This window comes from Prionailurus bengalensis, chromosome B2 (genome assembly GCF_016509475.1).
Source record: "Prionailurus bengalensis isolate Pbe53 chromosome B2, Fcat_Pben_1.1_paternal_pri, whole genome shotgun sequence".
In the NCBI taxonomy this organism is placed as follows: Eukaryota; Metazoa; Chordata; class Mammalia; order Carnivora; family Felidae; genus Prionailurus; species Prionailurus bengalensis.
Window position 1 is genome coordinate 32,307,987 of NC_057349.1, and position 13,007 is coordinate 32,320,993.

Here is a 13,007-nt window from a genome sequence, read left to right on the forward strand (position 1 = left end):
CCGAGAAAAATAACTAGTTTGTCTACAGGTTGTTGTTTCCAAGTAAAAACAGTGCCCCATGAAAAAATGGCTGCTTCCGCTTCCGACTCCAACAATCACGTAGCGCTATTCTTTGAGACACCGATTGCGCTTCGAGATGCAGCCGAAATGCCTTCTCTGTCCTTCCCACGTCAGCACACAGGATATTAAAAGGATGTGTACTCAAAGATACAGATTTAATAAAGTTAATGATTTTTATTGGCAAATCAAGGACTTTCAGTGCAGCTGGTGATGGAGTTCAGGGCAGGCCGCCCCCAAATATACCACTTTGACATACTGATTATTTTGAACTACGGTTACTTGGGAAACACGCAAGAAGGATACTCTGACCCTACTTTGTCCCCCTTGAAAGCGGGAAATAAGTCCCCCATGTGAAAGGTACCCTCACTGTACCAGGAGGAGGAAACATCCTCATCCCCGGCGGTACGGAATTTGGGGCCAAGAAGGCCGGATAAACAAAACCTGCTACTTTGTCATTAATTTACTGCCACAAGCCCCCAACTTCTTTGTCTTATGAATTCTTCACAAAGGTATTGTTTCTGTGCCTAAAAGTATGAAAGCTGTCCGCTTCGGTCACTTCTCTGAGTCTCATATTTTTATGAGCTCCCATATGTGAAATTAAATTTGTTTTTCTCCTGTTAATCTGTCTTCTGTCAATTTAATTTTTGGACCAGCTGAACCACCTGGAAGGGAAGAAGGGAAAAGTGTTCCTCTCCTTCCTGCAAGAAAAGAAAACCGTGGTCACTGTTTGCTTGGTACAGTTTGGTGCCACCAGCCAGATTTGTATTGAGGCACTAGCATTTTTTATTTTCTTTCTTTCTTTCTTCTTCTCTTTCTTTCTTTCTTTTTTTTGAGAAGGAGAGGGGCAGAAGGAGGAAGAGAGAGAGAGAGAGAGAGAGAGCATCTTAAGCAGGTTCTACGCTCAGTGCAGAGCCCATGGTGGGGCTTGATCCCACGACCCTGGGATCATGACCAGACCTGGACTCAAGAGTCGGATGTGTAACCAAGGAGCCGCCCAGGTGCCCGTAGGCACCAGCATTTTTAGGCGCCACAGCTTAGGCACCATTAGTTGCCAATATTAGCACAATGAAAAAGGCAAATAGTGCCTTAGTATTCAAATGAAAATAGTTTTGACCTTGAGCCCCTCACCCCTGAAAGAGTCTTGGGACCAGACCTTGAGAACTGCGGTGTATGATCTTGTCCGTGGGTCCTTGGCACAGAGACAATGCCCAACAACCATGCACAGAGTAGGAGTCAACACTGTTGAGCACTCCCTGGGAACTTTCAAGGGACGGATTCATTACCCTCACATCCACCCTTCAGGGGGGTATTTTTATTATCACACCCATTCCACAGGTGAGGGGACCAAGGGACAGAACAGTGCCTCTCTACCTCCTCTCTATTAAAACCAGAATCAATTGGGGCGTGTGGGTGGCTCAGTTGGTTAAGTATCTGACTTCGGCTCAGGTCATGATCTCACGGTCCGTGAGTTCGAGGCCCACGCCAGGGTCTGCACTGACAGCTGGAAACCTGGAGCCTGCTTCGGATTCTGGGTCTCCCTCTCTCTCTGTCCCTCCCCTACTCATGCTCTGTCTCTCTCCCTCTCTCAAAAATAAGTAAACATTAAAAAAAATTTTTTTTTAAAAAAAATTTTTTTTTTTCTTCTTTTCAACGTGTTTATTTATTTTTGGGACAGAGAGAGACAGAGCATGAACGGGGGAGGGGCAGAGAGAGAGGGAGACACAGAATCGGAAGCAGGCTCCAGGCTCCGAGCTGTCAGCCCAGAGCCTGACGCGGGGCTCGAACTCACGGACCGCGAGATCGTGACCTGGCTGAAGTCGGACGCTTAACCGACTGCGCCACCCAGGCGCCCCAAAAAAATTTTTTTTAAAAAAGAGAGAATCAGTCAACCTCCAGAAATGCGTCTGGGAAAGGATTACACCCTGTGTTTCTTAGCCCTTCAAATTCTTAGCTCTTCAAATTCTACAAAGTTCCATCAATACAGGGGCACCTGGGTGGCTCAGTCGGTTAAATGTCTGACTCCTGATTTCCACTCAGGTCATGATCTCATGGTTCACGCGTTCAAGCCCCAAGTCAGCCTCTGTACTGACAGCCTGCTTGGAATTCTCTCTCCCCACCCCCTCTGCTCCTCCCCTGCTCACACACCCTCTTCCAAAATAAACAAGCCAACTTAAAACAACATTCTCCATCGATACATGTGAGCCTCCCAGGTAGCCCTCAAGACAGCAACAGACCTCCTCGTCCCTACGCTCAAAAGACCTCAAAGGATTGAAGCGTGCCCGGATCTCATGCCCAGGCCCGCTAGGGTCCTCCTGGGCATCAGAGCCTGGACATCAGGTCGGCTGGAGGACAGCCCCGTGCTCTGGCAGCAGCCATGCCCACCCTGGCCCCGAGTGCCCGGTGACCACATGGCCCCAGTCCCTCTCCCAGAAATGCTTCCCCTGTGGGACAGGTCCGGCTCTGGTTGAGCTGTGACCTCCCCTCTCTGGACAGCGGGGTGCTGGCGGGGTGCAGCCTCACTGACCGCGTTTCCCTCTGGCTGGCCAGTGCTGAGCCCTCCGAGCTGTCGCCGAGGCGGCCCAGACCCAGCATGCCAATCACCTCCGTGAGGTGCCTAGCCGGCTGACAGAATCAGTTAACACACAGACGCCTCTCCACTGTTTGCTGAGGCCCCCGGAGGCCCCTTGCTCATTTTCTCCCCCCACCAGCATTGCAGAAAAGTAAATACCTACCCGGAGACGCTTCAGTGGGTAAACAACCTAGAGTTTGCTCTCCAAATTGCCACCTGCCCCCACCTCCAAAGGCTGCCCTGAGGGCTGACAGGTTTCTCTGTAATTCATTGCCCTGGAGTCCCCTGTCACCCACTGCCCACCCCCACCGGCACCGCATGCTGTCGCGGCAGGAGGGGCGGCGGGGAGGGCTCTGCGGTGGTAGGGCCTCCCTGAAGGGGCCGGTTGCTGCAGGAGCTCCCTGGAGCGCTAGAGGCAGAACCGGGACATCGCCAAGCTCTGAGGGAGTGGGCAGGTCTGAGGGGTGCAGAGTGGAGAGGACAGATGGGACCTGCAGCCACCCAGGACCAAGGACCCTCCGCCAAGCAGTGGCTCACACAGGAGCCGCCCCCCGATGTCGTAGCTCGCTGGATCTCTGTCTTTCTCTCGTGGTGTGCCACCCAGGGTCACGTCCCCAAGGCTGCCCAGGTCCCTCTGCCCTGCTCTAAAACTCCCCCCAGCCCCTTGTCATCCTGGTGTCTTCAGATCTCTGTCCCTTCCCACCCTCATGTCCACACCCCTCCCTGTTCTTACCTCCTCATCCCATCCCGCCCTAAGGAGCCCCTGTGACTCCCCCTTTCCCCACCCTTGGGTCCCCCTGAGGTGTGTCAGTCAACAGAAGCCCCGGCAACTCAGGTCACCATGACAGCACTAAGGTCACAGAGGGCCAGGCCGGGAGGGGTCCCTGCCCTAGAGAGCCTAGGAGACAGACAGGAGGTCACACATATCATGTCTCTGCGTCCCACGCACCCCCCTTTCCCACTTTACAGGTTCAGAAACCAGGTGGGTGAGGCTAAGGGCCTTGCCCAGGGTGACACAGCCGGCAAGGGACTGAGCTGGACCAGACTCCAGGCCTTGTCCTCGACTTTGGAAAGCATATAGCCGTCGAGCCGCAGGGCACTTCGGCCTGAAATCCAACCCTTGGAAGTGCCTGTTAACACCTCGGACGGACGCTCAGTTTCTTCATCTGCAAAATGGAAGCAAACAAGTTCCTGCCTCAGGAAACGTCAGGCGAACATCTGTCACCTGCTAGGCATTTAGAAAACAGTAGGGCTAATTACTATTGCTACTGCCGGGGTCTATCATTGCTGCTGGTCTAATGAAAGTCCCGAATCCAAGAGTGACTTTTTTTTCAAGTTTATTTATTTTGAGAGAGAGAGAGAGTGTGTGAATGTGTGCACGAGTGGGGGAGGGGCAGAGAGAGCGAGGAAGAGAGAGAATCCCAAGCAGGCTCCGTGCTGTCAGCTGTCAGCACGGAGCCCGATGCAGGGCTCAACCCCACAAACCATGAGATCACAGCCTGAGCTGATACCAAGAGTCAGATTCTTAACCGGCGGAGCCACCCAGGCAGCCCCAAAGGGTGACTTTTAAGGGATAGTTGTGCCAGATAAACATTCCCTGGGATGACACCTCCCTCCCCAGGATGCCCCGTTGGGGGAGAGGAGGGTATAGAACGGTGACGGCTGGGATCAGGAGCTGACGGCTGAGAGGGCAGTGGGCACAGACTCTGACAGCTGCGAGTGAAGACGGCCTAAGAAGATTAAGATTTGCTGTGTGAACATCGCCGGATGTCAGCAAGAGGGCGGGAGCCTGGCTGATAACCTGCTGCAGGGCCCGATAAGGAGAATTCACCCCCAATCCCCAGGCCCCGGGAGGAGGGCCCTGGGGGCTGAGAGGTTGTCTTGGAACCCATATGGCAATTTGGAGCCAGCCTTCGAGCAAAGGTGGGGAGCTGGCCCAGGCCTGAGATGTTTGGTGCTGGGAGCGCCCCCTACATTTGGAAGGTTTTGCTGCAGGCAGGAGGGGCCCTTGCCCAGGGTGCAGGCAGGTGTCAGAGGGTTCACCACGGTGTGGGCCAGGGGGGTACCTACAGCTCCTGGAAAGCACAGCATCCCGTGGCCACCTCAAGTGTGAGGCCCAACGTCCAGGCTTTGTTTTCTGTGTAAACTGAACAGGTCCCTGTGAACTGTGGCTCTTCTTCTAATACCGAATGTTGGGAGAATAAAAGCTGGGTCACAAATCTGTGATATTGGCTGGCTCCAGTTTTTACGTGCGGAGAAACACATTTCTATCTTGTTTAAGCCGCTGTTAATTCGGGTCTCTGCTGTGTGACACCAATCCACAGTTATAACTAATAGACCAGCTACGGCTTGACTACTGCTCTCCTGGGGCAGGAAGGGCAGACAACCATCTCTACAGCAGAGGCCCTTTTTATATTTGTTTTATGTTTACTCTCATGTTAAAATAATTTAATTTTTTCAATAGGTAAAACGTGCACATAATACAACATTTAAAAAGCGCAGAAGTTTGTCATTAGCTTAGATTTGACTAGGAGCTCCCAGGTGGCTCAGTCGGTTGAGCGTCCAACTTCAGCTCAGGTCGTGATCTCGCAGCTCGTGAGTTCGAGGCCTGCGTCGGGCTCTGTGCTGGCAGCGCAGAGCCCGGAGCCTGCTTCAGATTCTATGTCTCCCTCTCTCCCTGCCCCAACCCACTCGCATTCTGTCTCTCTCAAAAGTAAATAAACATTTTTTTAAAAAATTGAAAAAAAGAATAGATTTGACTGTAACAGAGGCTGTCATTTGACAGGGGCTGAAATCAGGTGGGTCCCCTTTTCCATGGCCCAACATGGCGGCCATGAGAGCTGTGTCCCAGGCAACAGGAAGGAGGCAGGAGAGACGAAGAAAGGGGGCCAAGGATACACCAGCTGTCTTTTAAGGATGATTTTCATTTTTTTATTTTTTAAAGTTCATTTCTTTATTTTGAGAGAGAGGGCATGCGCGAGCAGGGGAAGGGCAGAGAGAGAGGGAGAAACAGAGAATCCCAAGCAGGCTCCACACTGTCAGCCCAGAGCCCGATGCGGGGCTTGAACTCATGAACCATGAGATCATGACCAAGAGTCAGACGCTTACCCGACTTAGCCACCCAGGCACCCCTTAAGGATGGCTTTTAGAAGCAGCCACATGATGCGTCTACTTATACTCCAGAGGTAAGAACTTAATCACATAACCGCACCAAGCCATGAGGAAGACTGGGGAATGTAGTCCTCTCTGCGTAGCCACGTGCTCAAGGGGAGAATGGACATTGGTGAACACCAATCACGCAAAAGTTATACAATGAACAGCTTTGCAGAGATCCTCCGGGAGGGGGCATAAGGCAACTTTCCGGGGTGATGTCATGTTCTATATCTTGGCGGAAGTTGGATTACACAGGGATAATCCTTTTTCAGAGCTGTAGGAATGCTCCTCCACTTAAGATTGGTGCATTTCACTTTATGTAAATATCATCTCCAGACATCCCCACACAAACATAAAAAAAAAAACCAAACCCTATAAACAAACATTGAACTCTAGTTAATGATGCACATCCCGCAGTGTTTAGGGGTGAAGTATACTGATGCTTGCAACCAATTTGAAATGCCTCAAAAAATAAGATGGATGGAGGGATGTGGGATAAAGTAAACCTAGTGAAACGTGGATTATAGAATTTAGGTGGTGGATAGATGGGTGTCCTCTATTCGACCCTTTCAACCTTGCTGCATGCTTAAAAATTATCGTGATAAAATATTTGTAAAAAAAAAAAAAAGGTCCCCCTTGTCCCCCTCCCGTCCTCAAGCCACCAGATCCTTCTACCAGCTTCTCCTACCTCTCGTGAGCCTAGACATATGCAAACATACTGTCTACACAGCAGTCTGTGCTGTCTGCACAGCCTAGTGTATGTGCTGTCTGCATCTTGATGGAAAGAAACCCCTGATTCAAAACCCTCCTGGGAGCCACTGTCCCCTGAGCTGGCCCAGGCAATCAAAATGGGTGGCCCCTCTAGAGACTTCCCCTCATCACCTCAAATCCCCATGGCTTCCCAGGAGCCCACCAGCCCTTGCCCCGCCCCCCACCTCCTCCCATGAGTCCTAATCCTCTCCCTCCCCCAGGCTCCCTCCTGGGCTACCACCACCTCCCTCTTCTTAGAGCCTTCCCATCACCTCAGGGCCTTGCGAAATCCAGATGATTCCTTCCCAGTACCTCTGTAACCCCTCTTGTACCCTTCCCCCACCCCATACTTCAGGATGAATGGAACCGGAAGTTACCCTCCTTTGCTCTCCTTGGTCTCTTGGTCCCAATCCTTCTTTCGGGCTCTCAGCCCCTGGGCTTCCTTGCCCCGCTTTCTAGTCAGCCATCTTGGTGACCCATTGCACAGAGGAGAGGCTCTGACTGGGGCTCTGAGGGGGTCCTCAGCAAGGTGCCACCTTGGTCAGGTCTTGAAAGGTGACCAGGGTTTTGACAGATGGAGAACGGAAACAGCATTCCAGGCTGAGTGGATGGCACAAGGAAGGCCAGAAGTGGGGGGAGAGCAGGCTCAGTCAGGGAACAGAGATGGGGCCAGCACTGGTGTGGTGATGCCTGCAGGGTGGGGACAGAGAAACAGAGGGACAGGAGGCCCCAGAAGGAGGGAGCCCAGGGCCTTGAGGCCATGCAAAGGAATGGGAGCTTGTTCATGCAGGCAGTTCATGGGAGAGGGTGTCTACCCCATCAGAAGTTGAAGAGGACAGAGGTGCCTGCGTGGCTCAGTCGGTTAAGCATCTGGCTTCAGCTCAGGTCATGATCTCAGGGTTCATGAGTTCGAGCCCTGCGTCAGGCTCTGTGCTGACAGCTCAAAGCCTGGAGGCTGCTTCAGATTCTGTGTCTCCCTCTCTCTCTGCCCCCTCCCTGCTTATGCTCTGTCCCTCTCTGTCTCTCAATAATAAGTAATCATCTTGAAAAGAAGAAGAAGAAGTTGAAGAGGACAGAGCCATCCCAGGGACCCAGGGACCCAGGGACCCAGGCCCCCGGGAGCAGTGGAACTCCAGGGCTGGAAGGAAAAGACACTTACTTTTGAATGGCATTGCAAAATTCCCCTCCGTGGGGTTGTGCCAACCTCAGGCTGCTCCAGTGAGGTTTGAGAGGCCTGCTTTGTGCATGGAGTTTCTGCACAAGGTACTCAAGCCCGGGGCCTGGAGACCCAACCAGGTATTGATTTTCCCCAGCAGGTTTGTAGAGAAGCCTCTGCTCCAAAGTGCCAGCCCCCCTGCCTCCCTCTCCCTTCCCCTTCTCCTCTTCCTGCCCCATGCACCTTCCCCCGCCTGCCCTCACCAGGCTCACAGCCCCAGCCTCTGCACTGAGCTTAGGGGAGCCCCTCCTCCGGGAAGCCCTACCTGAACCCCACCCAGGGAGTGAGAGCTCTTCTCTGTGTGCCGCTCTGTGTGGGCTTTGCTCGCCCCCCTCCCCGCCCCCCCCCCATCTCTGTGTGCTGCAGGTCTTAGTTTAAGGTGAGGCCCCATTCACTGTAAATGATTTGGTGTGTGTGTGTGTGTGTGTGTGTGGCAAGTTGGGGGCAGCAGATCTTCTAGCTTTGAGGTGGCCATCTTTCCTATTAGGCCCTAAATCACTGATAGCTATTCAGCCATCACTGCAGGTTCACACCCTGCTGGTAAAATGATCTGTATCTAGGCTTCCTTGAAAAGAGGACACAGACGTCACAAGCAGGGTGTAAAAATTTGGGTGGGACAAGTGATTGGAGTTCGGTTTCTTGCCAGATTTGGGGGCGTGGGCAGTGGATGTATCAGAGGCAAATCCAAGAACTCACAGCCTACAGATATGATTGATCTAGAGAGACCAATGGCATGTTACTACTCAGCACTTCCTTATCATAGGAGAGGCGAAGACACAGGGCACATTGTGAAAGATGAGATAGAGGGAAAGCCCAGGGAAGTCAGAGCTCAGCACTGAGCTTCTGGGCTTGTTTGTTACTGCAGCATAACTTGGCCTATCCTGACAGCTACAGACACCCTCTGGTCGTATAGGAGAGCAGCCTCCATCTCCCCTTTATATAGACAAGGAGAGGTGGTCACAGAGACACAGGGAAGCAGTTCAGCCTCACAGCATTCACTGATCATTCAGTGGGTATTTATCGAACACGTACTGTGTCAGGCATGTTCTAGGCACCGAGAATACTAAGTAATGAACAAGGGTTGAAAGTCCCTGCCCTCATGGAACTTACAGTCCAGTGGGGAAGAGACAGGCAATAAATAAAAAAGCAACAGATACATAGAATGTTTTTATAGCACTTATGAAGAAAGAAAAAGCAAAACCAGAAGATAGAGGCCTGGAGAGTGTGTGCTATTTTAGAAGGGCGTGGTCAGGGGTGCCTTTCCGAGGAATGGCACGTGAACAGAGACCAGAAGGAAGTAAAAGAGTGAATCATGCAGCCATCTAGGGAGAGAGCGGTCCAGGCAGCAGTGCTAGCAGGTGCAAAGGTCCTGAGGCAGGAGTCTACTTAGAACTCGGTATGCATCCTGGATGCTGACGCTGGGACCAAGACCTAGGTCTCTCTCGCTCTCACTCTCCAGCAGCTCAGAAGGACAATATCAGACCAGGTTCAAGAGGAGCAAGTCAGGCAGGCTGCCTTGGGGCCTCCTCCCTTTGAGTGTCCCCAAACCGCAGCCCTGGCTGCTCCCAAGATAACAGGTGGCCACATAAACTGCTTCGTGCCAAGAATCCAGAACATGCCTTATTTGCAAATGTCATAATGCCTGACTACCTATAACAACTCTCCCCAACCTGGGTGCCATGGGCCAGGAACCAGACAGGGAGAAGTCCTGTTCTTGCCCACCCTCGGGCAGCCTCTTTAGTGTCCAGGTGTGGGCGGAAGAAGGAAACCTTGCGGGTAGATACCCCACCCCACCCCTAGGAGCAAGCAGCTAATGAGAGCCCTGCTGAGGGCTCGGAGCTGGGGACCGTAGGCCCAGTGGAGGGTTACCAGGGCTGAAGCCCCAGGTGGTTCTAAAATGAGGCCACTCTGAGGCCAGCTGCCCGGGGAAGGTGTTTCCCACTCAGGCCACCAGGGCGAGAGATGAACCATGACGTTATGGGGCCAGGCTGCCTGGGCCTGAGCCGCAGCTCTGTCCCTCACTATCTGCCCCCCTCGGGCAGCTACAGGTGCCTCTCTCCTGTAAACTGGGGGTGATAACAACAGGGTTAGTGCGGGGCTAAATGAGATCATGCGTAGCCCAAGACACGTGCTACCAGAGTGTTTCTTAAGCAAAAAGGAAAACGCTTAGTAGAGTGTATTTTAAAATCGCCCTCTTCCATGTAATTGTATTGAAGATGTTCAGGAGGAAAGGGTTTGCCCCCTTTAAGAATAATCTGGGGAGAAACTGCTTCTGTCAGCACGAAGTCGGTGATTAGGAACCAAAGCAAGAGTTGCGGAGGGTTTAATTAGTTCCTTTAACATTAGAGTCAAGCCCTCAGGTCCGCACTGGTGGGAGCGGCGGCCAGCCTGGGGAGAGCCAGCACGCCCTGGGTGGGGGCACCAGCTGGCAGTGAGCCGCCACCCCAGCCGCAGCCAGCGGGCTGAGCTGAGTTGGCAGAGCCCGGTGCCTGTGGTCCAGAATCTCCACCTGTAGGCTTCGGACCCTCAACAGCCAAGGAGGCCCGAGGTGAGGCGGACTGCGGGTGCCGGGGCCCAGAAGCTGGGTGATGGGATAAAACACACGTGTGTTGAGAGAATGAAAAGTCTGGTGATGACAAGAGGAGTAAGTCACACGCCACCGGGGCCAGGTCTCCGTTATCTGTTCAAACTCTCTGGACAGATGTCATCTTATTTTTCCAGCTCTTTGATTACTAAGGCACTTTCCGTGTGTCCTTGAAAGGAAAAAAGCATGACTGGAGGAGGGGGGCGTGAGCTGGTCCTTTTCAGCTTTGGGTCCACACTGGCGGTAGCAGTCTTCCTTTGAGGCCAAAAGAAGCGCCCGTATGATTTATTGAGTATCTACTAAGTGCCCTGCACTGTGCGTTCTTCAGTCCTCACAACCACTATGCCACACGGAGGCCACAATCCCATTTCCATCCCACAGACAGGAAAGCACTTTAAATGAGTCCTCTGCAAAATTGCCAAGCTCAGAGAGCTCCCACAGAGCAGATTTTCCTCCAGAGGGGTGCTCGGCGATCAGGACTGTGGCTGGGGTCCTGGCCGCCCCCTTCCCTCCTTAGATCTCTCCACGTGTCCCTCTCCCTCTCTCAGGGCCCCATTCCCGGGTGTCCCCCTGAAGGGCTGCAGCCAGATACGGAACTCCCTTCCAGCAACAGCAGTTACTGCGGCGGAAGTTGGTTCCCACCAAGTGCCAGAATGCAGTAGGGTTTTAAAAAGAAGCCCGGATGCCAGGAGAAATTAAGGAAGACATTCATGGATGGAGCGATACACCATGCTCCTGGACTGGGAGAGTCCATTACAGGTAGTGCCGATCCTCCCCAAAAGGATCTGTAGATTCAGCAGGAGCCCAGTCAAAGGCCCAGCAGGTGTCTGTGGAAATCAACAAGCCTACTGCAAAAGGCATATGACAACGCAAAAGATCTAAAATGACCAAGACAGTCATGAAGAAGAAAGAACAAAGATGAACAGCTTAAGCTACCTGATTTTAAAACTTTCTATAAAGCTATGGTGATTAAGACACTGTGATATCCGGGGCGCCTGGGTGGCTCAGTTGCTTAAGCGTCCAACTTCGGCTCAGGTCATGATCACACGGCTTGTGAGTTCGAGCCCCACGTCGGGTTCTGTGCTGACAGAGCAGAGCCTGGAGCCTGCTTCAGAATCTGTGTCTCCCTCTCTCGTTGCGCCTCCCCTGCTCACGCTCTGTCTCTCTCAAAAATAAACATTAAGGAGCGCCTGGGTGGCGCAGTCGGTTAAGCGTCCGACTTCAGCCAGGTCGCGATCTCTCGGTCCGTGAGTTCGAGCCCCGCGTCAGGCTCTGGGCTGATGGCTCAGAGCCTGGAGCCTGTTTCCGATTCTGTGTCTCCCTCTCTCTCTGCCCCTCCCCCGTTCATGCTCTGTCTCTCTCTCTCCCAAAAATAAATAAAAAACGTTGAAAAAAAAATTTTTTTTTTAAATAAAAAAAAAAGGAAAAAAAATTAAAAAAAAAAATAAATAAACATTAAGACACTGTGATATTGGTTTAAGGGTAGACAAATAGACTAATTTAATAGAATCCAAAAATAGACCCACACGTACATACATGGTCAACTGATTTATGACAAGGGCACCGAAGGGGAGTAGAATACATGACCTCAAAATATGCCACTTCGGCATGCAGATGATAATGAGCTGGAGCAATCAAGACACCGCAGACTCGGGAAAAGCTTCCACCTCTCTCTTAACTACCTGAAAGAATTTCATAGGGGGCCTGGCTCAGACAGAGAGCTATGACCAGAGATAACTTTTATCTGAAGGACCTATCTGTATGGCAGGGTAAACATCCAATTGCCAAACATCTTCTTTTCCTATGGCCTTTTTTACCCTCCTTCCCTCTGAAGCCTCAGGCCCCAATCCCATTCCTCAGCTCAGGATGGCATATAAGCCTCAAATGCTCGACTTGTCCTTGGGTCTCAAATTTTTATAAGCCTCCTGCCTGTACAAGATTTAATTTGTTTTTTCTCTTGTTAATCTGTCCTATGTCAGTTTCGTGTTCGAACGTGAAGCAGTGAGGAGCTTGGAGGGAGCTTCATCTCGGGGTTCACCCCGCACCTGCACAGCCTCAAGAGGGAGCGCCACCTTCAGTCCTGTGCCCAGGAGTCTACCTGAGCCCCTCTGGGTCACTCTAGTCCCAGCAAAGTCCTGGGCAAAGAGCAGGTTCAAAGTCAAGTAGAATTTAGATGCGTGACGGAGTCCCAGCCCAGCCAGAGCAGAAACTCCCAAGGTACTGCCCCTGAGAAATGATTCTGTCAACGAGGTGTCTGAGGGGCACTTAGCACAATGATGTACAGCGTGGCCTAATCACTGCTGTTGGGGGTCCGGGGGAGAGACCGAGGGCAGATAGACACCAGCACACATAAACACCGCATTACTACCTGTGGACAGTGTCCTGAAGGGAAGGGTGGCGTGGTCTCCAGGGGCGTTACCAGAATCAGGACCCCCTCTCCCAGGAGGTGATGTTTAGGCTGGCCAGCCCCTCAGAGGCCTGGAACCTAGCACTGGCCTCCCTCACCTTCCAAATTTTCATAACCGGGCTGCTTCCTTTGTTCCTCTAGCTCTGGGCGTGGTAGCTACTCTGTGTCATTATTAACCCACAATACCTTTTTAATTGACCGTTCTTTACATTCTCTCTGTTGAAAAAAAAATTCTTTAAACTAGCTAAAGACTCTACAAGGGTAGAAA

General features: G+C 52.1%; 1 protein-coding gene across 1 annotated transcript in view; it reads right to left on the reverse strand.

The window, feature by feature from the left end:
* Positions 1-208: 208 nt before the first annotated feature.
* GRM4 (glutamate metabotropic receptor 4) overlaps positions 209-13,007 on the reverse strand; it is a 151,664-nt gene continuing 138,865 nt past the window's right edge. The window contains exon 12 of the mRNA XM_043591193.1: positions 209-758. Within this exon, the coding sequence (XP_043447128.1) occupies positions 658-758 (101 nt within the window). The 3' untranslated portion in view covers positions 209-657. The remainder of the gene's footprint in view (positions 759-13,007) is intronic.